General features: G+C 39.0%; 1 protein-coding gene across 4 annotated transcripts in view; it reads right to left on the bottom strand.

The window, feature by feature from the left end:
- Window position 1: 1 nt before the first annotated feature.
- Window positions 2-26,913, bottom strand: part of MPPE1 (metallophosphoesterase 1) — a 35,434-nt gene continuing 8,522 nt past the window's right edge. Inside the window, exons 1-11 of one of the 4 annotated variants that reach the window (XM_059815750.1) lie at window positions 14,452-14,488; window positions 13,706-13,766; window positions 11,253-11,634; window positions 10,284-10,392; window positions 9,857-9,960; window positions 9,179-9,259; window positions 7,169-7,277; window positions 6,178-6,249; window positions 5,944-6,066; window positions 5,025-5,165; window positions 2-3,611 (exon numbers count right to left, since the gene is read on the bottom strand). In XM_059815750.1, the coding sequence (XP_059671733.1) occupies window positions 3,429-3,611; window positions 5,025-5,165; window positions 5,944-6,066; window positions 6,178-6,249; window positions 7,169-7,277; window positions 9,179-9,259; window positions 9,857-9,960; window positions 10,284-10,392; window positions 11,253-11,527 (1,197 nt within the window). In that variant the 5' untranslated portion in view covers window positions 11,528-11,634; window positions 13,706-13,766; window positions 14,452-14,488 and the 3' untranslated portion in view covers window positions 2-3,428. Of the gene's footprint in view, window positions 3,612-5,024; window positions 5,166-5,943; window positions 6,067-6,177; window positions 6,250-7,168; window positions 7,278-9,178; window positions 9,260-9,856; window positions 9,961-10,283; window positions 10,393-11,252; window positions 11,635-13,705; window positions 13,767-14,451; window positions 14,489-21,254; window positions 21,346-26,913 lie in introns of those variants that run through there. The other 3 variants (XM_059815751.1, XM_059815752.1, XM_059815753.1) reach the window with 3 other exon arrangements.

Genomic DNA, 26,913 nt, shown 5'->3' on the forward strand with positions numbered 1-26,913 from the left:
TGTGGTTTTAAATTCTTTGCTCCTTACTCTTTCTCTTGATACTACCCCACACAGGGTGGAAGAATATACTATAGAAATGTCAGTCTCTTCACTTTGTTTACTTTAATTATTTAACCTTAAAGCTGATTTGAAGCAAGTTTGGGTTGGTTTTTCTTCATGCTTTTTGGGACTATTTTTGTGCTTTATTTTGACATGCCACTTCTTCGTCATTCCACTAAGCCCTTCGGCTACCTCTGTTCCCTTAGGTTTTGTTTTTTTAACTGAACGTGGCCTGCTAAATTTTTTCCAGCAGGTTAACGTCAGTTCAAACTGGTATGTCAGCTGGATGACACTAAAGTCATACCTATTCCTCTGTGTGGGTTTCCTTTTTAACACGACATTGAAGAGTACTTGATGGGTGAAAAAAAGATTAATGCACTTTGTATCAGGTTATTAAATACTGTTGAGGAAGTAGACACACAATGTAGCAGCACCACAATATTTATTACTCTGTCACAGTTTTTAGCATTTCTGAGTTGCAGGTCAACTGATAAAGTGACCTCCTCTTTTAAGCCGTTCCTGGCACAGGAAGTAGAGTAGATAATGAGAGGCATAGTGAAGACAAAGCAATTTCTCTGGGGTTTTGGAGCTAAGTGTCTCTGCACACCTCAGGCATTTGAATTACCGCTACTTTTCAGCCTGTTGCATCTAGGCAGAAAATTTACCACCCTCACGTTAGTTGTGCTGTCCACAAATGATCCTTTTAGTCCAGATCATTCTTGGACAACAGTCCTCTCCCTATATATATTTTTTTGTTTTACTGCTGGTTTATTATATTGTACAGACTGTAAAATGTAATATTATTTTGTACAACTTTATTGAAGAAAAATACTTGTAGAAGATCTTTGTGCCTTGATTATGGCTGTACCTGTAAAATGAGCTAAGATGTAAGTATGTTTTTGATTGCGCTGTACAGCTTGATGTCAACCTTACCTGCAGCAGTGACTGGAGGTAAGAACTTTATCTGTAGAGTTTAGGGGTTTTTTTCTGGTTTATATAAAAATGCTCTTTAGTATAAAAATTATAAATTATGCAAATTAACCACTTACCTTTCCAAGTAAGGTATTACAGTCACCGGATGTTGCAGCAAACATGCCTTTCTCTTTTGAAGTCTCAGCTTTAAAACATTGGAATTCATTCAAGTGTCCAAATTGCAACCTGGTGTTGTTTTAATGGGAACCAAGGATTTTTTTTTTTTTCCTTTATATTTAGAAATACGTTTCGTAATTCTTTGGTCATTCATAGAACTTCACAATTGCACAGACCGATTGTGAACGTGTGAAGCACCATTATATAGAGCTCTTCAATCTTTGTACCAACAGCGGCTTTCATTGTGCAAGTAAATAGCGAGAAAGAAAAAACAAAAAAAGGTGTATAAACCCTCATGTCTGGCCTAAGAGAATTACAAGATGACATTTTTATTTCTCTTTTAATAAAGAGACACATTAGAAAATTGTTTTATTTTAAATATTGTAGAATCAAAATGTGTGAATATTTCTCAAACTTGAATAATTTATGCAAATGACATTCTCAAAACAAGTTGTGGTACAGTACAATATATAAAAAGCAAGAATTGCTGTAGCAATAAGGCATGTCCTTTTTAGTAACTATAACACTGCTTTATATTTTATACATAGGTGTTTTATGTCTGTGACTATATACTTTTCCTGTGTCCAAGATAACCTGTACAAATGTCTAAAATTACAGTTGCAATAACAGAAACCTAGAGAAGTGTTAGACTACATTACTTCATAGAGTGTTTTACCACACTTTGGACTATTCCCCCCACTTCATTTTAAATTTAGGGAGAGATTAAGAGCTAACACATTCCCCACATTGGCATATAAATCAGCAGGTTTGATTAACTTTTTACTATAAGCATTGTTACTAGTTATAAACCCCCATCAATCATCCTTTAAAATTCAGACTACAGACAAATAGAGAACTTGTTTCTATTTGATGATAAACTCCCCCCTTTTAGATACTATAATATGACCATTTCCTCTTCCCAGAAATGTGTATGCTTTGATATCTGTATGTTCAATTTGGTCATCAGATACTTCCCAGAAAGTGAAAGGCTAGGTGGAATAAGCTAATAATAAAGAAAATTCCCAAATGCAAAGATTCTCTCACTTCCCATGCCAAAGAAAGTAATAGCGCAAATAACAAAAGATAGTCTTTTCTTTAAAATCAACCCCCAGCCCAGGAGTTCAGGCTAGAGCTCCCAGCCTCTGCAGGAATGCCAGCAGGAAAACTGGTCCTGGCATAAAATACTCCCTTCTGTTTTTTCTGGGGCGGGTGGCGAGAAGCACTAGGTTTGTCACCTCTTCCCTCATACACAGTATGTGAAGACGCTGAGCTCAGATTTTACATTCTCCATGCTGACCTCCAGGCAGAGGCCTGTGGCCCCACCCTGCGGTGCGCTGCAGCCCATCTGGTGGCCCCCGCCTCCCCATGGAGGAGCTAGTGCAGTTCAAAATGTGACTCTACAATAAGTTAACAGAACTCGCTGGCCCTGCAGAAATCTAAAATAACGCGCATTCCTATCCCTATCTGTTCGTAGACTGAGGGCCAAGGCACAGGATAATGTTACTGCAGCTGTATTTGACCTTCCTTCTTGCAGAAGATCGGCAACTGGAGGGCCCCTCACCACACAGATCTCTGGGATGCAATAGGGCCCTCTTTTTTTAAGCTCATCATAGCACATCTTTTTAAAAATAACAGCTTGAGGTGTCACCCTATTTTTTTTTTAAGCAGGTTTCAAGTGTGTATCAGCAAACTGGATCCACGAGCTTCTTCCCGTTATCTGGTAGACGGTAACTGCAAATTGTAGTCAGCTAACAATTTAATGTGTCAGGTACTGGAAGATTTCTTGTCCCAAACCACAGTCCCTTACATGTGGCATCCTAAAAAAGTTACGGAAATCCACATTTCTCAGTGCCGATGTATCTACTTTCTGCCTGACCCTAACAAACAGAAGTATGACATTAGAAGGGCCATGCAGCAATAAAACAGAGAAACGTTTCCAGTTTGCAGGACTCAGCCTCTACCAGGGTAAGACACTAGTGCAGATAAGTGATGAGGCTATAGGATTTACATAATGTACAGTTACACTTTTAATATACATATTTGATACAAAAATTATAGCAGGAAAAGGACTCATTTGATTGTAGAATACAGTATTTTTGTACAGCATGAAACGTTCATTTCAGTTAATTATTTATCCTGTAGTAGTCATATCAGCTGTATAGGACTTCTATGGTATGTGTAAATGCAACCTGCCTTCAGACTAGCAATCAAATTAGGTCATTTGCTGGCATGAATATAGTCTGATGTTTGACTGTTCTCAGCTTTGGTATTTCAGTGACTGAATGCAGATGTCTGGCTCTTCATACTGCTTTATGCTTACTGATTAAACGCTGAGCAAAATAAAATGGTGGAGTGAGAAGCTGAAAATGAGCTAGTATCAGGATTACAAGCAGAGCACCTGCTGCACAGTATATAGTAAAGACTCTGCTCTCATACGGAAGGAAGCATTTTTGGAGGGAGAAGTCAGTTGGTGTTATGCTGCCCTGGAAAAGAAATGAAGACTGTCACTTTGCTGTTACAGTGGGTTCTGAATCAGGAGTAAACACCACGACTGTCAGATCTCTGATTTCTAAATTCTGTATTGGGTGGCAAGGGTTGGGGCCAGTTTCCTAGTACCAGTGCCTTCTCCAGGGGGCTGAAGAGTCCATACCTTGCGGTGCTGGGCACTAAATGAAATATTCACCAGGCCAACATTAGCCCAGAGGCCAATCTTCCCTATATTCCACCTAGTGTAAATAGAAAGCTGGGCTCCTCATCAGATCTACCTTCAAGAGAAGCCTAACTTTCGCTGCTGTAAATCCACCTGGAAGGAGCCTTCCCAGGCTAAAGCTAGGTTTTGTGAATGTGCCCCTTCCTCCCCCCAAGCCCTCCTCTTACCCAGTACATGCTGCAAAAAACACGTTGGCTAATCCAAATTCCGAACAACAAAGAACTTCTTTGGGTTTTGGCTTGACTTTGCAGTTCAAATTAAAGTTTACAACAGACCAAAGCAGAGTTAAAACAGTAGTGAAGATGATGCAACTTCAATTAGCCAACCTCTTGTTTTGCAGCAAAGATGCACTGTCTGGTATGTGCAGAGAGCATGTGTAGTTTGAAGGCAGCTACTCTCAGGAATATGGAATAAACAGAACTACTTTCAACAAGAAATACTAACAGTTGCATAAAATGAACTTAAAAGTTTGGGGTTATCTGTGTATTAAGCAGCCTAAACTCAACAGCAGTAAAAAAATACATGAAAGATTTGCCCCCCGAGTCACGGACTACTCCGTAAACAGATTGTAGGTTTTGCTTCTTACTCCAAGTTTCTAGGAGTTCTGTTTTATTTTTGAACTGGGGAACTAATTGATTTACCTCTAAGGATATTCTGAGCACTGGAACTGCCTGCGAGAGCATAACCAACACACTGTATAAAATGTGAATTGGAAATGAGGAGGCAGACTATTGGCATGTGACAAACGTTTTCACTGTGTGAAGTGGTTAATGCACAAGTTTGAAAACCATGATCACCAAGCAAAACAGTTTGAGGTGAATACAGTCTTGTTTTCGTAGTTGGTAAATCAACCAAGCCAAACTAGTCTTTCTACTGTTCAGTGCACAATACTGATTATTTTTACAAGTCAATAGTTTACAGTGCACCCTCTTTATAAGAAAATGTTAGATGCTTGTACCCAGATACTAATTAGATCTTTAACAGCATTGCTTTGTACCACACAGAACATGTGGCTCCCACAGATGTACTTTATAAAGTGGATGCAGTGTACTGAGTGGGTTGGGTGGGTAGGCAATTTTTTTATTTTTTGTTTTTACAGGTAGAATCAGTTTTAAAATATAGCTGACTGCCATGTTGATTTATTTATGAAAGTTATCTGACAAAAATAAAAAAAATTAAAACTTACCATGATGAAACTAGGGTTGTTTCTATTCCTCCAACTGAATGATGGGACGCTGATTTCTGGAATTTTCCCCGCGTGCAGCACTTCACAAGCACTATGTGTATGTCCACTGAGAATCAAACGGGGATGAAACCACCATATCAGCTAGAATACAAAATGGTAAAGCACAAAAATTAAGTCATAACTAAAAAGAAATTGAGAGTAAGACCCTTTTTTTTCTTCTGACAGATGAAGTTATAGGAATTCTAATATTCTCACAAATTGTTTTGTGTAAACTTCTGTTTTCCAATAAGACATGTTGGTATTACAATATTAATCATACCCGTTTGTCCCTAATCCCAAAAACTGGAAATTTTTTTGGTCATACAGATGAGAAAAACAAAGGCAATAGCATGCTGTTGACATAAGTAGGAAAACATGGGGTTTAGTAAAAGCAATGCTGTTTTCTTGTTTAAGGGATAATTTTGTATTGCCAATCTTGAGTGAAGACGTTTATGCAGAGGGAAACAAATACTGCCCATTAGATTTCCTGGGAATATTTTCTTGTAGTTACTAATAATTCAGCAAAAGCAGTGCTTTCAAAGTGTGGAAAATAGTGGCTTTCTACTAGGTTTGTCAATAATCTACACCGCATATAAAGTACAAAATGCTGAATGGGAGGTAACAGCACTGCAGCAGACTTACGAGTGCCAGGACTTACGGCCCGTACCTGGGAAGCCCAGCAGAATCAAGGCCATGATCGCCATGATCCTCAGGGGAGCAGCTCTAACAAGCAGCCTCTCAAAGGCCTCATTAAAGCGGGAGCAGCTGTGGTCTGTTTGTCTCAGCTAACATCCTTTCCAAAATTTTTTAATCTGTTATCTCTACACTCGTGTCCCCCTCCCACCCACCCACTGATACTCAGGTTCCTAATATATCAAACCTTTTGTGATGCTTCTTGAGACAGCACATCATACTTTTCTTTAAATGGGATGTTCTTCTCCTCTGGAGGAGCAGAATCTTCTCCACTGCATTCAGCATCACTTTTCCGATAGAGAGGGTAATGCTGGGAGACATTCAAAGCAAGGATCAGTCGTTAACGATCCAGTCTTTCTGGAACAGTAATAAATACACTAAAAACGTGTCAACATGTTGCCTCACCCCACCTCTAACACACCTGTAAAAGGATGGGTTCTGAAGCTGGAAGCTTTTCCACATCACTGCACCTCTTGCTGGAATGATTCGCTTTCTGTGAATAAAATCAATCCATACATATTGTCTTCACCTATGCGTACCATAGGGGTGGGGAAGGGAGTTAAATAATAGCTAGGTTTTCAGGGGTTGGGTTTTTTTGTTGTTTTGGTTTCTGCAAAAAGCACTATCAGCTCAGAGTACAGTGTTTAAATACTGTGCACTGTGTAAACTTTGAAGAGCCTTTACTGGGGATGGAAGGGGAAATGCTTTAATTCCCCTTCCTGTGTATGCTGTAAATATGGTTGCACTCTTTCTGAATGCAGAAAGGAACAGCAGAATCTCACTGCACAAACAAGCCAAAAGAGATTGAGGGCAGCCTGAGAGAGCAGTTAGAGTCTAGCAATTCTTCCACCGAAAGCTGGTTTCCTGATTGACTGCCAAGCCAGTCAATCATGCTGCCTACTGTGCCTCCAGTCGGCCTATGAAAAAGAGGAATGAAATACAAGAAGCAATTGGATTTGATGAAAAAATACTACAATTAAAACATTACTAGGCTATGAAGACAGGACTCCAGTAGAATCAGAAAACTAGAAGACTAGAATAGCTTGAATCATATAGAACAGAACAATATGCATAAATATAAATGCAGGGATTATTATGTATCTTAAGTCAAAGGGAGGGTTACAGAACTTCTCTTGCCATTCCTTGGAACAGAGGAAATGACACCCTCTGTTCATTGGCAGCACTGACAAGGATGTTAACACCATTAACAGAGAGCAACACAGTTAACAGTTAAGTAAAAATGGTAAGGGGCAAATGAGAAGAAAGATTTGCTAACAAGCTGCAATACGAATTGGAAGCAGATTTTTTTCAGGAGAGTCTTTGTTATATCCTGACTATTGCTGCAGTATCGGTATTCCCATTGCAGCAGCCAAATTGCTGGCTATAATCAGATCTTTAATATAAACTCTTACCTGCTGGGAGCAATTCAGTTTGTGAGAAAGCGACACAAGCTTTGCCTCTGAGGTACGGCAGACGGAACAGCCATCACCCTCCATGGCTACGCTGTTCACTATGACAAAGCTGGAAAATACCAAGGAGCGAGCACAGACAAGGGAAGTGGGGAGAACAGGAAAGCATTTGCTATTCATGCGCACGTGTGGGATAAACTTTATTTTGTAAAATGCAAGTGTTTCAAAGTGGACACAGCTGAACAAAACAGCAGAACGTAACAGCTTCCAAAATCACGTGCTATAAATCATCTTTTGCGTATCCGTACTGTAGCCGTTTCTCTACCTGGTAGACTGCTTTATAATCAGTTGTTAATTAGGTTGCACAATATACTGTATGCTATGCTTCATGTTTACACTTCAAGATTTTTTTATATTGTAACGGATACTTAAGTGGTATTCTAGTGGAATGTTAGAAGCCACTAAGCTGAATTCTGAAGGAAAGGAGAACTTGCTTCTCTCCCCACATGCATTTTAGACCTCAGAGACATAATTTTAGACATTTGATTTCTTCAGAACAACTGAAAAGCAAAACAGTACTGCATTTGGCTGGCTATCCTGAACAAACTTAGTTTCATACTTTGCAGTCTCTCACACAGAAAACAGGATTTTATTTGTAATAGAAAAAGATTTCCCTGTAGATTTCAAATCAACTTGGAACTTCTGCCACAAGATTCATACCTGTTTAGTCACTCATTCAGGACTCAAGAGATATATTCCCAGTTCAATTCAGTATGTTTTACAGACATAAATGAGCTGAATGCCTCCACTTAAGAGATACTGGTCAAAACCAAAAAAAATGTAATTCTCTTTTATCAAAAGTAAGCTGCTTTTATACCATAGATTTGTTTATAAAATACTTTATCCAGGAACATTTCATTAATAATGCAGCTGCTTCAGTTAATGAATATGATACTAGATATACAATCTGCAACTGCATGCAAGAATTCTGCTGTGCTGCTTTATCAAAGGGGACATGGAGGTATTCCTTAATAACTATTTTCTGAAACAGCTGAAATGCATATCTAGAGGACCCCACATCTGCATGATAAACAGCAGCATTATACTGAGCATTCATGAAGCTGATAGATCTTCCTAAAAAAGACACACCATTTCTAGACCTGTTCAGAATATTTTTAATGTTTGCTTAATTAAGGGAACCAGTGTAAACCTGTAGGTTTTGAATTTTACATTTGCATGAATGATTATAACCTGATGGCATACATGCCAAACGCAGAGTGGCAACGGATCTTCCCTTCACGCGTCTGAGGTTCAAAGGCAAATAAGTGCCTTTCCACAAACCCACTACTGCTTCCCTCATCGGGTTCCTGCATGGTATCCAAAAGTAACAAAAGGGCACAGAGCAGACAACTGCTGCCACACACACACAACTGTGAGAACGAGCTCTGTAACAAGGTCTACTCTGAGCCAAAACCAGCTTGTGCGTTATTACCCCACCCTGTGGAAAAACTGTGGACAAGCAACTGCTATGTTCCCAAATTCCTCAAACACGAGTTAAGTTCTGCAGACTAAAGAAGTTATTAAAATTAATGAAACTCTTAACTTGTAAACACAGAGGGGGTTTGTTTGTGTTTCTTTACTGAATCCTATTCTTCTGTTATGTTTACAGCCATGGGTCATTACCAGCTGCAAGGAAGTAAAAAGGCAAACCAGAGAATTTGACTCTGACTCCACAGTAGTTTTCCATTTAAAAGGAAATTGTTACAATTCACCTAGCTCAAAGTACAGCTTCCACTCCATATCAAAATACAGGTTTGTACGAAGTGATTCATGTTTAACATATCACAAGCTAGAGACAAAGTTTTAAAAAAAATAGGCTCTATGTTAAGCATTTCCATCCTATTTCATTAGAAATTCCACTTCCAGTTCTCAGTTTTCATCACTCAGGTCTGCTAGCTCAGTAATCACTACTCTAAACATTGGGGGGGGGGGAGAAAAATTACATATACTCACTTTATTCCTTTTCGAGTCATTAGCTTTCCTGAAGTAAAGTTGAAAACCTTTTCAAAACGATTTACCTTGTAAGTAGTCATTCTGTGTCACAGAGCAAAAATACAACTGAGGTAAGAAATTGACATTGTAAATGATCTGACACAGTTACTTTACAGTTTGTAGACCACTCATGCAGCTTGCTGCTCCATTATCTAGATCCCATATTCATTCAGCAAATTCACAGGGATGCTCTGACACCCATAGTGTAGTCTGTCCCAGTCCCATCAGTGTAAGCACAGCCATCCTATGGAAACACAGCAGAGCGAGGGCACTTACACTCTTCTGTGCTGAGATAATGGGAAAGGGAATATGCTCAGACAAGAGGCCCAATACAAGGAAAAGAAGCTTCAAGACTTCTCTGCCAATGCAGAAAGTCCAGCTCTGAACAACTTCACATATGCTCAGAGAAGCACAAAAGTAGCCTGAAAAGTGCTCTAAAATGTATTTGTAGGGTGCATTCTGCACAGATGGATACCCTGTAAGATCTTGCTCTAAATTACAATCCCTTCTAATTTGGTTATGATCAAAAACTTTCTGTATAAACACACAAGAGGTCGCTCAGACACAAAACCAGTTACTGTATGCGTGCTGACATTTCATTCTTGGCACTTGCACACTCCTTTCACTGACAAGACTTACTCATAATGAAATCCAATGTCATGATTCCCAACAATAACCACTAGTTCGGTAGAAACTGGATACTTAAACATTTTCCGAAATCTCCTGACATCATCTGCCCATGCCTGCATGAAAAAAATAAATGGAGAAATTAATGTTGTTCAACAGTATTGAAGGAGACCAGTAGTATATAATACAGAAGCACACACTCAGTGAGACATTTACATTTTGTAAGTTTTATGTGAGGGGGGAAAAGTGCCAAGATACTACCAAAAATGAAGGAGAATCACAGCATTTCAACCCGTATCTAAAACACTACAAATTCTACCAGTAAGACAACTATATTAATATTAAACAAAGCCTTGCATACCTAGTCTGCTTTCTTCCGCCATCCATTTCCTTCAAGAAATCCTCATTTTTTGAACTAAGAGAGCTGTTGATGTCATACCTGAGGTGAGCTCCATTTTCCTTCATCAAAGACATCTCCCAGAATAAAAACAATATCTGGCTGCAGTAACCATAAGGCAGTTTGGAAAGATCTCTCCATTTGCCATTCCCTGAAAGGAAAATACATACCCAGTCATCACTGCCTAACTTCTGGATCCTCAACTCTGAACACACAAACACAACCTGTCAGGAATGGGAAGATGTCTCCTACACACTGAAAGCGCTAATATGAAATTCAAATTAAATATTTAGAAATCAGGTTTAAGTACAGTAGGTGCATCTCACCTGGTGGATAATTCCACCACAATACAATCATGATCAACAGATGCAAGAAGTAATACCAGTTTGTTTATTTTTATTCATTACAATTCCATTAAACAGCTATTAATTAGGACAGTGAATTATTGCACATGTTTTACAATGCTATTGTTTCTGCAGCAAAAGTTTATAATGTTCGTATCATGGTAGAATTAGTACTGTCTTTCAGCATTCTGCTTTTTTTTTGGACTAAAAGAAACAACATGGCTTTGTAGGCATAGGATTGGATTATCTTTGTCTTTAAATGTGATTTTGACGCCAATTCTTCTACTACAGAGACAAAGTTCTACCAGCTTTCTTATCTCTGCAGTTAAAGGTATTAACTATTGGGACATCCAAGTCATCTGGTTCATTTTTAAGGCATTCCTTAAAATAGTTACACACTGGAAAAGACTATCTGACCCATCGAAAATGCTCAAGTATCTGCACCCACATACTACCTGAACACTGAAGACCGCACTGCCTCAGTAAGTCCCATTCAGTAACCTTTCAACACTGGTTTATTATCCAGCACAGATCCAGATAGACAAGTCAGAGGCAGCATGCACACTTCTTACAAGTACCACAGCATTGGTTTCAAACATCTGTCCCCTTAGCTACTACTAAAAACTCTAAAACCAGGATAGACATTATTCAAAAAATTAATTATTACCTTCTTAGCTTATCCAGCCAATGCCCTTTGATTTCACCAAGTAGATGAGTATCAGCTAAAATTATGGCCTTTAGGACTGAAGTTGAAGTCTCTTTTTTACCCATGTGAGCTCCACCTTTCACTTCTGGCCATCGACATTGATAAATTACCACATAATAAATGAAAAATTCACAAAATATTAACACTGAGCTGACAAAGCACACAAGTTTCAGCAGGAAACAGAGCCTCTTCTTCAAAGGAAGGCTCTTCACAGTGGTCAAGCTAGAACTCAGCATTGCAGTACCAGTGTAAGTCACTTTCCCAGTGGCTCAGTTCTCTCTCAGGTGAAAGTGGTAGGGGCTAGTCAAAGGACCACATTGGGCTTCATGTCAGTACAAAATCCCTGCAGAGAAAATACAAAATAAAATATTCATTAAGCCAGCATTCCCTGTGAAAAGCTACCATGCAAGGCCTACAATGCTAATTTCTTGTCCCTGAAAGATTTTAAAATATGTAATTGACCTAAGAAGCAAAAGTTGGTCTTTTCCTTCAGAAAAACTACACTTGTATAACCCACACAGACGGTCGTGCTGCTGAGCCTAGAACAGTACTCTCTCCTAAGAGGACCAAGGCAACTAGTTTAAAGCCAGTTAGGATTTTGCTTTTTTTTTTTTTTAACTATACAGTAAAAGCACTGAGTAGCGGTCAAAGATATGTAAAGACAGAGCTCAGCTTGAACAGCAGCAAAAAAATAACAGGAACAGAAGGGAATTCCATTAGGATCCATATAATCCCGGCCACTGCAATGCCACATGCAACCACTTTCTGGCACAAGTCACATGACTACACCAAATCAGTGCAATTACCACTTTTAACACGGCTCGTTGTAAAAATCTCCAAGAACCAAAAGCAATTTACTACCCCAAAATGAGTTTACAGGAGCCTTCAAGGAACACAGCTTTCCAGGAACATGACTAGTTAGCTAACAGTGCTTCATTTCTAACAAGGGGAAACCAAGAAACATCTAAGCCTCGGAAACAGAAACTGCGCTACAGCTGAAGAGAAATGTGGGAAAATGAGCCTAAGCTGGTAAGCTTACTGTATTTACTGATTTCTTCCACCTTGGACAGTTTGTAACCCAAACAGGGAACTTACCCATTTTGAAACTACAGTTTTATTTTATGCCATTTTAAAGGTTAATCCAAAACAAATGTCTTCACTCTGATAAGCCACACTTGTAACAGTGCTCATTGATTGTTTCACTTGTTCACAGGCATTTAACACAAACTCATTATTCCTTGTGTAAGGAGGAAATACCCACACTTCCACAGTTCTGTTACTTCTACAGTCCTTGGCAGAAACACTCTTCCAGTGTAAGTGCCCACAAGAAACAAGTATCCAACCTGACTGGACAGGGATACTAGCCTTACTTTCAAGTAAAATCACTCAGATTCCACACACAACCTCTGAGGGTTTCAGTCTGAAGAGTACTGCATGTCTGAAGACTCACTTTTTAAAGGTAAACAGTGTAGCATGGTCACAGTAAAAGGGACTCCAAGAGAGCTATGAAGATGTTACTTCACATGCTGTTGAACAAATTTCTAGAGAAATCCACAAAAAGTCTTATCCCTGCTCAAGAATAGGATTGCAATTTTGCTTTGTACAATAGAAGAATTCTAACATCGGACCAATATCCAGAATGTTAGCAATTACAGAACACAATACTCAGACAGTGATTAGCAGTCAATGTTCATTTGCACTGACTAAATCTGATTAGAACTGTGAATACTAGTACTTTTGTATATTTAGACCCTAAATATTAGGAACGCTAGGACAAAGTTACGAAATCACACAAAATTAGTGGATCTTTTCCAAAATCCTGGTCTCAGTCACATGCAGAACACAGAACAAAACTTAACTTGCTTTACTGCCCCATGCCCTAGCCCGTTTGATTAATGTCTCATGGAAATCAAAAAACTGACATGTGATTATTATCTTATTTTTCAAATCAAAACCTCTATTTGATAATGAGTGGCTATTAAGCCACTTATTTTCAAACACGAGCTTCCCGTATCACCACTACAAAGTAGTTACTCAAGACAAAAGAACCATTAGTCTGCATCATGTAACATTTCTAATGTGCATTATTTAATGCTAGCATGACTAATACTTAATTGCATGCAATTCAGTTCTATCTAAACTTAGTTTAGCAGGAGAAATCCACTGGCCAGGCATCACAATTTCACAATACAGAGGAACTACACATAAAGGCTGATTAACTTGTTTAATATTAATCTCATCTGCACCTTAACTAGCAATAAAAATCAACAAGATCTCGTTTGTACATCTCACAAGGCAAGATTAAAGCAGAAATGTCTGTTCAATAGATACAGCAACAAGGACAAAAGACGGGTAAATTCTTAACTCTAAGCACACAAATTCATATGACCTTATCCTGCACAAATTGCACCTACCCCAGAATTTGGAAGTAGACTTGGTAGTCCTAGATAGTCTCCTCTTCCAACAAAAATAGTACTGATTTGAACAGAAAATGCCAGTGAGCTGTTTAACTTACAATAGGCATGTCAAAAAAAAAAAACCCAAAACAAAAAACCTCTATGACTCTTCTTATTTACAACCTACACAAAGCTTAAAACAAACAAAACCTGTCATTTTGCTATTGATATCTATGCATTCTCTAGAAGCTTTTCATTACATTATTTTTCACAAATCATATTTCTTCAGAAGCTGTCCAAACAGCTACAGAGCTGCAGCAAAAAGCCAGTGTTACAGATCTGTGGTAAAAAAAAAAAAATTAAAAAAAAAAAATCACATCCTCAGAAGTAAAATGATCCCATCAAATGCAAAATTAAAAAAAAGCTGCCATTAGCAGAAAAGAAAAATATCTTCAAGGCAAAACTGCCATTTTCAAGTCAGAAGCAGCAACTGACACAATCAAAACCACAGAGCCAGTCATTTCTACACGCATTCCCTGTCCTGGCATTTCTGCTGCTAGCTGTTACTATTTTGGGAGTTGTGCTGCAGAGGTGGAAGATGCCAGAGGTCTCCCATCTGCACCCTACATTTCCAGCTTTCCTGATAGGGAAAGAAAAAAAGAGAAAAGGAAAAAAAAAAACTAAAAAAAAAAAAAAAATCCCAGAAAGTCAGTGATGAGCTGACAGACAACTCCCGCTACTGGCTGACAGAAATCCCTGCCTACCTCGCTCTGCCAGCTGAATTGTTTGCTCAGGACTGTGGCTGCACATCTCTGCGCACCAAAGTAAAAGCAGTTTAACCGGAAACTGGGCACATGCAGTAGTAATCTGAACCTCACATACGGGTACCCAAGGACTGGAGACACGCACAAAAGAAAGCAATTCTCTCACACGTGATGGAAAGGTCAAAAATAACGCTGTCAGACTGCACACACGCTGCAAGATGGAGCTGTGGTTCAATTTGTCGCTGTACAATACTTTGCTACTCCTTGCATGTCTGATTATTAAGATTAGACTAGAATCTGGTTTCTTACTAGAGCTTGAGGATCTCCATTATGAGAAAAGACTGAAAGATTTCTCACTGTTTCTTGTTCTAAATAGACAGGAGTGGCCTAATGCAAACCTGATTTTTAAAAGCTCATCACAAAAGTGAGATCAATATTTTCACCATATTAATTATTTTCAATTGTTTGGGCAGAGAACATACTCTATAATGGAAAACTCTGATCTTCAGTAGCTGGCAAACAGCAAAATTCTACTAGTCACAACAATTTTGTATTCCATCAACGTATACATTCTTTAGGCAGGGGAGAAATAACATTGAACTCTTCCTCACCCACACATTTTAAGAACCATCCTGCACAACACTTAAAAATCAGCCTGTGGATAAGGACAGTTACTGATTCATTTAATAATGCCACCAAAGTTTAAACATGCTAGAAGTATAACTTTATACCACAAAACTGTGGAAAATATAATGCTCAAGTGACTGGCACTAAAAAGAAGTTTGATGCTTTCCTTCTCCAGCATTCATGCTTATTTTGCTTACTAACTAATATTAGATACATTTTTGTACTTAAAACACTTCCATCATACATGCTATTCTTCCTATTTTCATCAGTCAAGTTTACTGGCAACACAGACTTGCATCACTCCTGCTCTCTTTTCCATCTCTGTTCAGAACATCATCCAGCTTTAATTTACAAGTGAGCCACGAACAAAACAAGGGAAACCTGACACAATGGTCTATAGCCAGACCAGGAAGCAAGTACTTCTGGAGTTTTACCCTCTCTCTTACTTAGTGAATATGTAGCTCTGAACACCCCATATGCTTTGAGGCCAATTTATTTACTAATTTACGATATAAAACTGTCCTAACAAAGTGGGATACAAGAATCCTAATCCTATCCCTAATGAGCATGCAAGTATTTTTATTAAGCTAAAGAAGCTGTATTAGGTTTATAAATAAGCTTACTATTTCTAACCTCGTGATAAACTATTCACTCAATTCTCCCATCGCAATGTCACAAAGGTACAGATTTACAACTTTCAGACAAATATAGTTCTATGATGTAACTATGTTAAACTTCTGTGAAATGCAGCTACAAACAAGTTTAGGTCCAAATCTCACAAGGTCTCCCTTCTGCAAGGTACACCTGCAACTGGGAGTTGTCTCTTATCATTCCAAGCTCTCTCTAAAGCAATGTTGTTCTACCTTGTGAACTGTGACTCTCTGCGCTCCAGTTTCCTTTCAAGCACTTCAAATACCTCACTCTTCAACCAAATAAGAGCTTCTGATGAATTCTTGTTGTGATACTGCAAGACAATTCTCTGACCCATCTTTCTGAACACTCTTTGCAATTCCAAACCCTAAATCCTTCATCCACAAATTTTAATTTATTATTGTGATTAAAGAAAAACTCCAAGCTGGGATTTAGCATTTTTCTTTGTAATAACTTAATGATAGAATTAATTTCTGTCTGTATTGGCACACCCCTAGGGCTGAAATTCAGAAAGACTGCCAAATCTACAGATCTACTTTGATTTTATATAGTTTACAGAAAAGGATAAATTGGGAAATTCTTCAAGTTAAAATACAAAGATTTTACCATATTCCCATATGGGGAATATGAGAATTTTATCATATTCCCATAAACACCCACCACTCCTGCAATGAATGTATTTTACAGGTGTGAAAGAGAGGTTTTGAAACTTAATTGAAGTTACACAGACCACAGTTTATTTAAAAAACACATAAACAAAAATCAAAGGCACAAAATACAAAAACATTTCAGAGCAGATTGTCATATTGAGATCGTATTATTGAATCCATAATATTATCAAAATGTGGTACTACATAAACCATGGTAGGTTTAAATGTTGCAGTAAGTATAAAAAATACCTGGAAAGTCTACTTGCCATTGAATTAATCACTAGTTACAAATGTGCTGTAAAAGGAAGTCCATACATTACACTTATTTGTTTCAAGCACTTTTCATACTGATTATTCAGTTTCACAGATTCCTGCACAGCATGCTTTAGATCTTCTATCTCTTCAAAAAAATCCTAGAAAAACCCAAAAATATTCACCTTAAAGTTTCTTTCAAAGACATTCTCAATAAGAGCTAGTCAGCATTTCAGTTGTTCCCAAGTTCAAAGACACTTTCTGTATTTTTATTAATATATGGTTGAGTTACACAAACACTGCTACGGCGAGATACAGCAATCAACTATAACCTTATGCAATAATTTAAAACTTTGCCCTGAACACACACACAATGCAAGCAGAATTCAAGTTCTGTTAGAGCCTGAAATACAGACTAATAGGAAAGATTAATTAAGAGAAGGAAAAAATGTTGGTTTAGCAAAAAGCTAGAAAATGACAGTCCAAAATGACAAGGGAATGATGTCAAACTCATCTGCGCAAAAATATAGCTATACATGCTGAAGTCAGCCAGTAGCAGACAACACACCATTAACTTTGAAGATCTGACAGTTGCAAGGTTATAAAAAAGGAACAAGGAGAGAGATGAGGAGAATAAACTAAGGATGATGATGTTTGCATTTGAAGAAGACAATACTAAAGAGTTTAAGATAGAAAAATGGATACCATATTTAGACGTAGAAAGATACAAAATATTTTTAGACCTTAACTGCTTTGTAAATTGCTAGTATCCATTTAGAACTTTAAGTACAACTACATTTTGTTAATGAATCTATTCTTTATAACTACACTATATTAAAAAGTTTGATTTTCATATTCAAAAGAATAAGATTTGATGCATGAAATTTGACAGAGCCTAAAATGGGTAACACTATCCAACAGGTTTAACTGGCTCAGACAAAAGCAATTTACAGCAAAGGAAGGAATGAAAAAGAGCAATATGTAAGGCTACACAGAACGTTAAGAGGCAGTCCAATAAGAAAGCCAAGTTGAACCAAGTCCTATTGAACTTAAAGACAGCCTATGTGGTTTCACTTTCTCAGATTGATCCTTTCACAATTATACTATCCCAGAATGCATAACTTAGCAAGTAGTTCTAGCTATACCTAACTCAACTAGGAGATAAATTCAGCTTCATAGAAAAGAACTTCACTTATTAAAAATATCGATGGCCCATAGCTTAAATGGAACTATGTTTTGTTCAGCTCCTGCAACTCAAGTCTATTGAGCAATTCTGATGCTTTGTAAGTGAAGCCAGAAGTTGTTGGGAAATAAAAGGACAGCAAGCAGCGTGTAACCACCCAAGACTTAATTTCACTAACCTTGGAAAGTCCTATCTACCAGAGTAACACTGTATCTACTTATATCCCTCTATATTTGACATCTTCTCCTGCCTAGTCTTCTGACTTTTTTTTTTTTTAAAATGAACAGCTATATACATCTTAAATAATGTACAGTGACTTAAAACTACCGAAAAAAGGGTCACTGATAAAAAGCCATAACTTCATTTACGGCATCAAATTTATGTATCTCTTCCGAAAGATGATACTTTCAGCCACAAGTTGTCCCTAACTCCCAAACACGGGGATCTAGAACTCACCCTTGTTCAATGTCCTACAAGTTTCACATCTAATGAACTAATCACCATGTTTTACTATTACACCTGTAATGAAAGCTAGCACAATATTATTTAGCTTGTGAGAGGGGATTGCAAGATAAGAAAACAGATTCTCAAAAAAAAAAAATCCAACACAAGACTTGAAGACTAAGCAAACAAGAATTTAAACAAGTTTGTTGCTGAAAATAAAATCTTAGGTCAGTACATTAAACTGTGTCCTCTATAGCTAGGTAAGATCTCTTCCTCTTTTCACATAATTTCAAGAATTACCAAATTTTCACACTTTCTCTTTGTACACCTGTATGGACAACCTATCACCAAACCTTCAAAGTCCTCCCCTCTGCCCTTCCTAAGCTTAGAGTTCTGTCAGAGGCATAAATTCAACCTGTTTAAGTTCAAAAGAAAATAGTTTTTCTCTCACTGACATCATGAAGCAATAGAAGTGATTATTTTAAAAAGTATTTTTATTATTCCTGCAAATGTCTGTTGGAAGGAATTAAGACTGTCACCAGCAGTTACAATTTTAATGTCATAATGACCAGAGGCAAATAATCTCTCATGAAGGAAACCAAATTGCCCAAACATTAAAAAAAAAAAATCCACAAGAAAATCCACAGCTGTTTAAAATACACAAAACAAAAAATTGCATTATTCCTCTTCCTTAGCCAAGCAGTATTGTAGGACACTAATGTTTCAAGAAGTCATTCATCTCCATTTCTTTGTCAGAATGCTATAAACTGATTTTTTATGTATTTTGCCTGATAACAGCATATGTTCAGCCTAAAAATAAGTTTCAGTTCAGGCAGAAAAGTTAGTTTTTCAAAAATTACCTATTCTTAAACTTGTCCTAAAATAAATTACCTTGTCTAATCCAGCTAATTCATTTTTTAGTGCTCTCCTTTCTGTAGACAACTTTTCATTTTCTTTCTTCAGCTTTTTAATCTCCTTCAACAATAGCTCTATATTCAAATAAAAAATACAGACTTCAACCATTACAGTCAACCTCCCCCTCATATGAATCATATTACAGCTAAAGAGCTGCCTACATTTTGTGATATTAGAAAATTATGGTTCAGCTTCTTAAAATACCTTTTTCATAAAGTGATTTATTCTTAAGAATTGGCCCAGCACACTCCCAGGTACTATGAAAGATAACAGGATCTGTCAATTGGATAATCCAAATCTGCCAGATTCTTAGCATGTGGGATTATTTTACTTCAAAATCCACAAAACATACATCACATGCCTTGATTACCTTTTTCTGACTTACAAGAGGGTCACAATAGCCCTTGCCGATAGCACATTTCCTGCAAATTATGCCTACATTACATGATCTCTTCAATCTTTTTTTTATGCTTTGAAGCAGAACAGGATTGCATCTTAGCTTGTGGAATTACTTAGGTGAGGAAGAACATGCTCAAACCAGTAGTCTGGGTTTGTCTCACATTTTAAGGCTAAAACCAGGTTCTTTTGCATATCAGTGTCTGCAAATCAAAGAATGGAGCAGCAAACTTTATCATTAAGAGATCTGCATAGATAGAGCTTACTAGAATAAATAATAAGTAGTACTAAACACAGCTATGCACTCCCACCAATGATTACACCGACATAACAATTTCAGAAGAGAAAAGCAGCAAACACTTATTTTTATCACAAACAAATGCAGGGCTGGATCCACAGATAGGACACTGATTACAAAATGCCATTTTTACATAACAGGTTTTCAAAAACAAAAAACATTTTAGATACTGCTAGTTGAAGTAGAAGAAATAACCTGGAGTGTGCCTTTGGATCTGAAATGAAATGCATCATCTCTGACAGGCATACTGGAAGCAACATCAGAATTAACCATATCATTACCTAAATATTTACTGCAACAGGATTCCTTTTTAGACACATCCCTGAGAGATGTTACTTGTCCTTCTGGGGTTCGACTTCTTTTTCCAGACACAGGCCTAGTTTTCCAAGAAACCTTTTTACATTCCAATTGCTCAATTCTTTGCCTCTGATCTTGAAGATTATGCTCTAGCTCATGAATTTTAATCTGTCAAGAAACTAAATATTTTTTAAAATGCATAGAACAAACACAGTTCAACTGAATACAACTGGAAACATATCCTGAATGCAAACCTAGAGCTTTCAATTGCTGACTTAAAAACTACATGCATCCAAAGTGTCTGAAAGGAGAAAAAAATACAGCAAGTGAAGTTTTGCATACATCAAAAGTGTTTTAAAAAAATATGTTACTGAGAACATGCTTGCAAGACAGTATAAATGTACATGCACAAAGATACTAAACCTTTCCACACAATAAAGTGTACTTTTATGGCAGCAATTGCCAACTTCTAAGAAAAACTACATATAATCCAAACTATAATGAATATTAATTTACAAACAAATAAAGCACATGTTCCAGACTCGTAGGAGGAAATTAATTAGACTGATCAGCTGTAATGCTTGATCAATGCCTAAAGAGGCCATACCCACTTGAAGCTTCTTGAACCACTCCTGGCCACACCACCCTACCTTTGCTCCAGTTACGACGCTAGTCTCTTTGCACAGCAAGCTAACAGATCTTGCTACGTGACAGAAGACTATTTGCCTTCATTTTGTTAGCTTACTGCTGGATTTCTGAAATAAATTAGCTCATGACACATACAGAAAAATATCAGGGCTGGTGCAAGAGAGGTCAGAAGATGCACATACAGTTGGAAGGAGAGGTAGGTGAGTAAAGAAAAAAAGCAAGGAAAGGGGAGGCAGCTTTCAGTTACAGACGTACCAGTGACAGAGTTCACTTTCAAAGGGAACTACAGACTACTTTCCATTATCTCAATGGCATGGGAAAAACAAAAATGAGTACAAAAAGAAAAACATGGTCTCATTTTGCAAATGTAAGAATTACTTTTCAGTCTCCCTAAAAGCTTATGTTTGGCTATTTGATACCATCTCCTAAAAATTCTACTTACAGTGAGATTTTTAATTGCTTCACTTTGGTCCTGGTTTGTTTTGATCTCTTTAACGTAACGTTTCTTTAGATCATTATACATCTGAAGTAGTCTAAAACAGAAGAAATGCATAAATTGCAATAAAATATGAAAGCCAACAAAATGTGCATCCTTTATGATAAAGGTATTACAGATACCCCCATAGAGATCACTTGGACTGTAGCTGTACTGTACACACTTGTAACAGAAATATTTAAGATGGGTGTGAAAGAAGTGTGACTGGCAACACAGAAAGAGAAAGCACTAGAAAAAACAGCAAAGCAAGAATTAAAAGAATGGTCAGTATTGATGGCAAAGAATCCCTTTCACTCAGCCAGACTGAGGACCCTGTTGTTTTTGTCCAGCCCACCTGGCCATACTCTGATTAAATTTCAGTACAAATAACTCATTGATAGAAAACCTATACACTAGCAACAGGAGGGTGGGAACAAGTTTGCAGCATGTCACATATATCATTCCTCTCCCTGTTAACGCAACAGTAAAAGCAAAAGACCACTCCTAAAAGATATTAAAAAAGTTTGTCCCGAAACTAGTTTCTTGCCACCGATCAAGAACCCATGAGGAGGACTCATGAGGCAGCGTCCCCAGCCCTCCGTGTTGCACACAAGCAACCCTGGCCAGATCACTTGGACACACACATTTCATTACTTCTGAGTATGTGGGTGTGAGGATATGAGTGAATGAAATATAGGAGAAAATGAGTATGAGTGGGTAAAATCAATGTAAAATAAACAGATTTAGGATATTATCTTTCCCTTTGATATTGTCTTGCATCAATTTCTGCTACACTGATTTCCTACAGTATTTCACAGCATTCAATCTACATATATCAGGCCCATAACGGAACTGATTAACATGAACAGACATTTCTCCTGTTTCGTTAGGAATTCAAATAAAAGCCAGCATTCATACTAAGTCATGACTGCACACCACAAGCAGGATGAGTGATACTAGTACAGAACAGCTTTGTAAAGTAACATACAAATAGATGCTAGAAAAAAAGCTGTCAGGTTATCTGTGTGCAACCTAATACAAAGCAGGTCCAGCACTAGATTCAAAGAATAACTCGGACTTCTTCAACATAAGCATCTAATTAGGTACTTAATTCAAGCCCAGAGCTAGACACCCAGCCTCCCCATGTAGACTCTGGTGGAGCGTAAAGGTATTTAAAAAAAAAAAAGGAAGAAAAAGAAAAAACAGGCCTTCTACAGCCACCTAAAGGAAACACTAAAAACAGTGCTTGAATCAAGACCAGTAGGAACTGCCTCTATCTTTGTGAGATCCACAGCCCATTTCTGTAAGTGGACAAAAAGCAGCCTTTGAAAGAATGGAGCAGCCTATTTATTTTAAAATTAAGTGATACACCAACATTTTATGTAGCATGCCTAGTTGTTAAAATGTTTCAATATACATTTTCTTAAAACAAAAAATGCATCTTTTGTATCAAAAAAGCAGTTATGAGAGTTTATTTCTAGCATTAATTGGCAAACTACAGTAAGTAGTGGCTCACTTCTAAAATCAATTAGACTGAAAAGTAGAATCACTTGTGTGGCTTATTTTGAAAGGAGTACCAGCCTATAAATGTTATACATATATATATATATAAAATTGAGCTATAAAAATGAGCTAAGAAAGCTCCTACAAAATAGAAAATGAAATTACATAATTCCAGGTTAAAAATCTACAAAAAATATCACGTGTGCACACACACATCATAGAGCTTCCTTAGCTCATTCAATTTTTCTCAGTGAAAGATTTGAGAAAGAAATCCATTTTGTTCTTTGTTTAGTGATATTTTCAAGATTAATCTAAGATTTAGTATTTCCTTTTAAAATGTAAATAAAATTATTTTCCATGAATAACCATGAACAACATATTCTACCCCGCGGAAAAGAATGTTTAATTCTGTGAAGAACCAATTTCCAAGAACTCACCTGACATTGTCACCTTCTAGATTAAGATCCTTGCTGTATCCACCCTTATGCCATAAATGGGTTTCTGTTTGAACTTGAACACTTAATTGAAACAAACAGAACAGCTTAATAAAATCAGATTTTACAATTTTAATTGGATCAAACAAAGCAACTGAAAAAGGCTGAATTACTTTTCAGTTTGATTTGACAATAGAGGTTTCCATGCAGCATCATAAATGCACCAAATTTAAACTTGACATTTTTTGCAAACAGGTATTTAAATCCTGGCAGAACACTCTTCAAAACACTAGTGCTACAGTTTTTCAGGTTCTAAGGTCCCAGTTTCCGAATCTTTTAAACAGTATTGATGCAACTGAACCATCTTACTACTGTTTGTGGGCAAAATAGTCTAAAACTCTTTGCAGTCAGACAGAGACAGCATGCTGGCTAAGCAGGGGTATTACTTATTGATATTAAAATTATTTGGTTTACTACAACAATGAATTTTGTCCAAGTTGCCACAGCCATCCTTTGTTCCTTTACACAGCTCCAGCATTCTCTATCCCCACCATCCTGTTCAGACAGCCCCTCCAAACATGCAGAACAGAGAAGGTCTAGTTCATCTGAAGAATAACAGGGTACAAGTCCTGAAATATTGAACTTCTTTTGACACAAAAAGTAACATTTGACAATTCTTACTCTCTGCTTCTGATACAGTCATGCATTAACTGCTGCAGATGCAGTTTTTCTTGGATCTGACCCAGATTCTTTTCTAGCTCCTTATTTTTTATGTGTAGTTTTTTCAACTTCTTGACTAACTGTTCATTTTCATCACTAAGCTGAAAAGGAAGAGAATTAAAAAGGTAAAATCAAGCAACATTTTCAGATCAAGTATTAATTGAGCTGATAACATTTCAGATTTTACTACCTTTATCTTGAGCTATATAAATTGGCTTCAAACTTTATGAAGAATTGACTAAAACACAGCTTTTTTAGCACATATATTAAAGGATTCTAATGCAACTTCATAATTCATTACTGAATGATAAGGTAAAATGGTTTTGTATTTAAAAAAAAAATTACAAAGGGACAAAACATACAAGTTTTCAGTTATACTTCTAAAGTCAAAACATCAGCTCTGCAATTAAGTTCGTATTTATTTTTGTCTTAACCTCACCAAAGCTGAAAGTCTAAACTACAGCCCCATTAACAGAGCTTCTTGCACACATTTGCTGAACCTCACCCAGCAGCATATAATCACGCCTATCACCCAAAATGCAACTATCATGCCCTAACCTATAGACTATTGAGTAAAACTGATGCTTTCGACCGACATTCAGCCAAGAGAAGGAAGATCAGCAACTGTAAGCTGCTGTAAGCGTGAGCTCTGCCCCTGAAGGTAAAGGCAAACCAGGCCGAGCCGAGAGTCGCCGTGCCCGAGTGTTCCCGGGCGCGGTCTCCAGGCCGAGCCGGGGCAGGGAGGAAGGGCCCTCCGCGGGGCTCCCGAGAGCCGGGGCGTGCCGCGGACGGACGGCAGGCTATCCCGCAAGCTGGCATCGCCATGGCCCCACTCACTTGGAGGCACTTGTGGACGGAGGGCAGGGCCATGGCGCCAGGAGCCCCGCCTCAGGCAGGACGCCCCGGGAGCGGCCGGGGCCCCCTCGCGCCCTCTTTCAAACGCACCCGCCGCCCCGGGGGCACCTCGCCGTGGAAGGCCCCCACCTAGCTGCCCCGTTCACTGCCTGACTCCACCGCTCGCCTCCCGGCTCTCCAGCGGTCGCCTTTGCCACAAAAACCCATCCGGATAGGCTCGGACCAGTGGACGTCATAGGCGAGCGACCCCTCCCGGTCAAGGGCCCTGGCTGCCCCCCCCCCCCCCCCCCGGCACCCCCGTCGCCAAGGAAGCGGCAGAAAGCGGAGCGGGGAGGGGCGGCCCCCGCGCCGGGCAGGTCTCCTCCTCCCCGCTCGGGAGCGGCACGGCCTGAGCGCGGACAGGCGGGGCCCAGCTCGGCGGCCACCTGAGCAGCGAGCGCCCCCCGGCGGGCACTGCCGCAGCGGGGAAAGGCTCACACCGGAGCTGGCCCGGCGCTTTTCAGCTGCCCTGAGGAAGAGACCTCCCACCCGGCCTGCACCGGACCGTGGCAGCGGGACTCCTGATCCACCTGCGGGTGCTCCGGAACCAGCTTTACTGTGGCTGTGAACCTCACTCTCCGCAGCCAGCGTAAAAACACCCAGTCTCAACTTATCGCTTTTAAATGGTCGTTAGTTTTATGCACTATTTTATTTTCTGCGACCAACAGATACCGAGTGCATGGCATTGACAATACTGCCAATTACAGATCTGCGTGGACGCATTTGTACATCAACACACACCAAGTTATGTATCTCTACAAAAGCATATTCCGCACCTCCTGCTCCCATCACAACAGAAGCCACGGCACAGGCTGTTCAAGTAATATCCACCAAGGCAGGAGGTAACAGCATGCCTGGTAATGCTGCTACCCAGTGTGTGGGGGTTTGTATCCCTGGTATTCGTGGTACTTGGTATTACTCCTATTTGCAGGGTTTTGCCTTTGGTTTTTGTATTTTGCAGGTATTTATGGCAGATCAGGCCGGAGGGCACACAGGCAGGACAAAAGCATTCCACCCTCAGGACAGACTGGACCTTACAGATAACACACCAACAAAAGGCGCTCACCAGCCACAAGAAGATCACCCATCACAGTAAGACTGACCCAAAGCAGTGATTATTGCCTGCTGGTCTCAGTAGCCTTTATTATTGACAGTTCAAAACCTTTCCTGTTTCTCATTCTCTAGGTCTCAAATCTGTCTTTTTCTGTTCTCTGCACCTCCCGTCTTTGTATAAAATGTTGCCTCTCTTGTTACTTACAGCCCATCGCATGTTGCCATCTTTTTTTTTTTTTTGGTGTAAAACATTGCCAGATGTCACCTGCCCCGCCATCTTGACCGTGTAGCCCACCTGCTTGCAGAGCCTGGCAATGTTTGCGAGGAACAGCAGTGTGCCCAGGTGGCCAAGAAGGCCAACGGCATCCTGGCCTGTATCAGAAATAGTGTGGCCAGCAGGAGCAGGGAGGTGATCGTGCCCCTGTACTCAGCGCTGGTGAGGACGCACCTCGAATACTGTGTTCAGTTTTGGGCCCATCACTACAAGAAAGACATTGAGGTGCTGGAGCGTGTCCAGAGAAGGGCGACGAAGCTGGTGAGGGGTCTGGAGCACAAGTCTTATGAGGAGCGGCTGAGAGAACTGGGGTTGTTTAGCCTGGAGGAGGCTGAGGGGAGACCTCATCGCTCTCTACAATTACCTGAAAGGGGGTTGCAGAGAGGTGGGTGTTGGCCTCTTCTCCCAAGTGATGAGTGACAGGACAAGAGGAAATGGCCTCAAGTTGCGCCAGGGGAGGTTCAGACTGGATATTAGGAAAAATGTCTTTACTGAGTGGTGACACACTGGAATAAACTGCCAAGGGAAGTGGTGGAGTCACCCTCCCTGGAGGTATTCAAGGAACGTGTGGACGTGGCATTGTGGGACATGGCTTAATGGGCATGGTGGTGGTTTTTTTGGTTGATGGTTGGACTTGATGATCTTACAGGTCTTTTCCAACCTTAGTGATTCTGTGATTCTGTGAACCATTCATGCCTGGGAAGAGAGGGGGGAGATGACAGCAGCTCACTACTGCCTACTGTGGGTC

The sequence above is a fragment of the Gavia stellata genome, chromosome 3, assembly GCF_030936135.1.
Source record: "Gavia stellata isolate bGavSte3 chromosome 3, bGavSte3.hap2, whole genome shotgun sequence".
NCBI classification, from domain to species: Eukaryota; Metazoa; Chordata; class Aves; order Gaviiformes; family Gaviidae; genus Gavia; species Gavia stellata.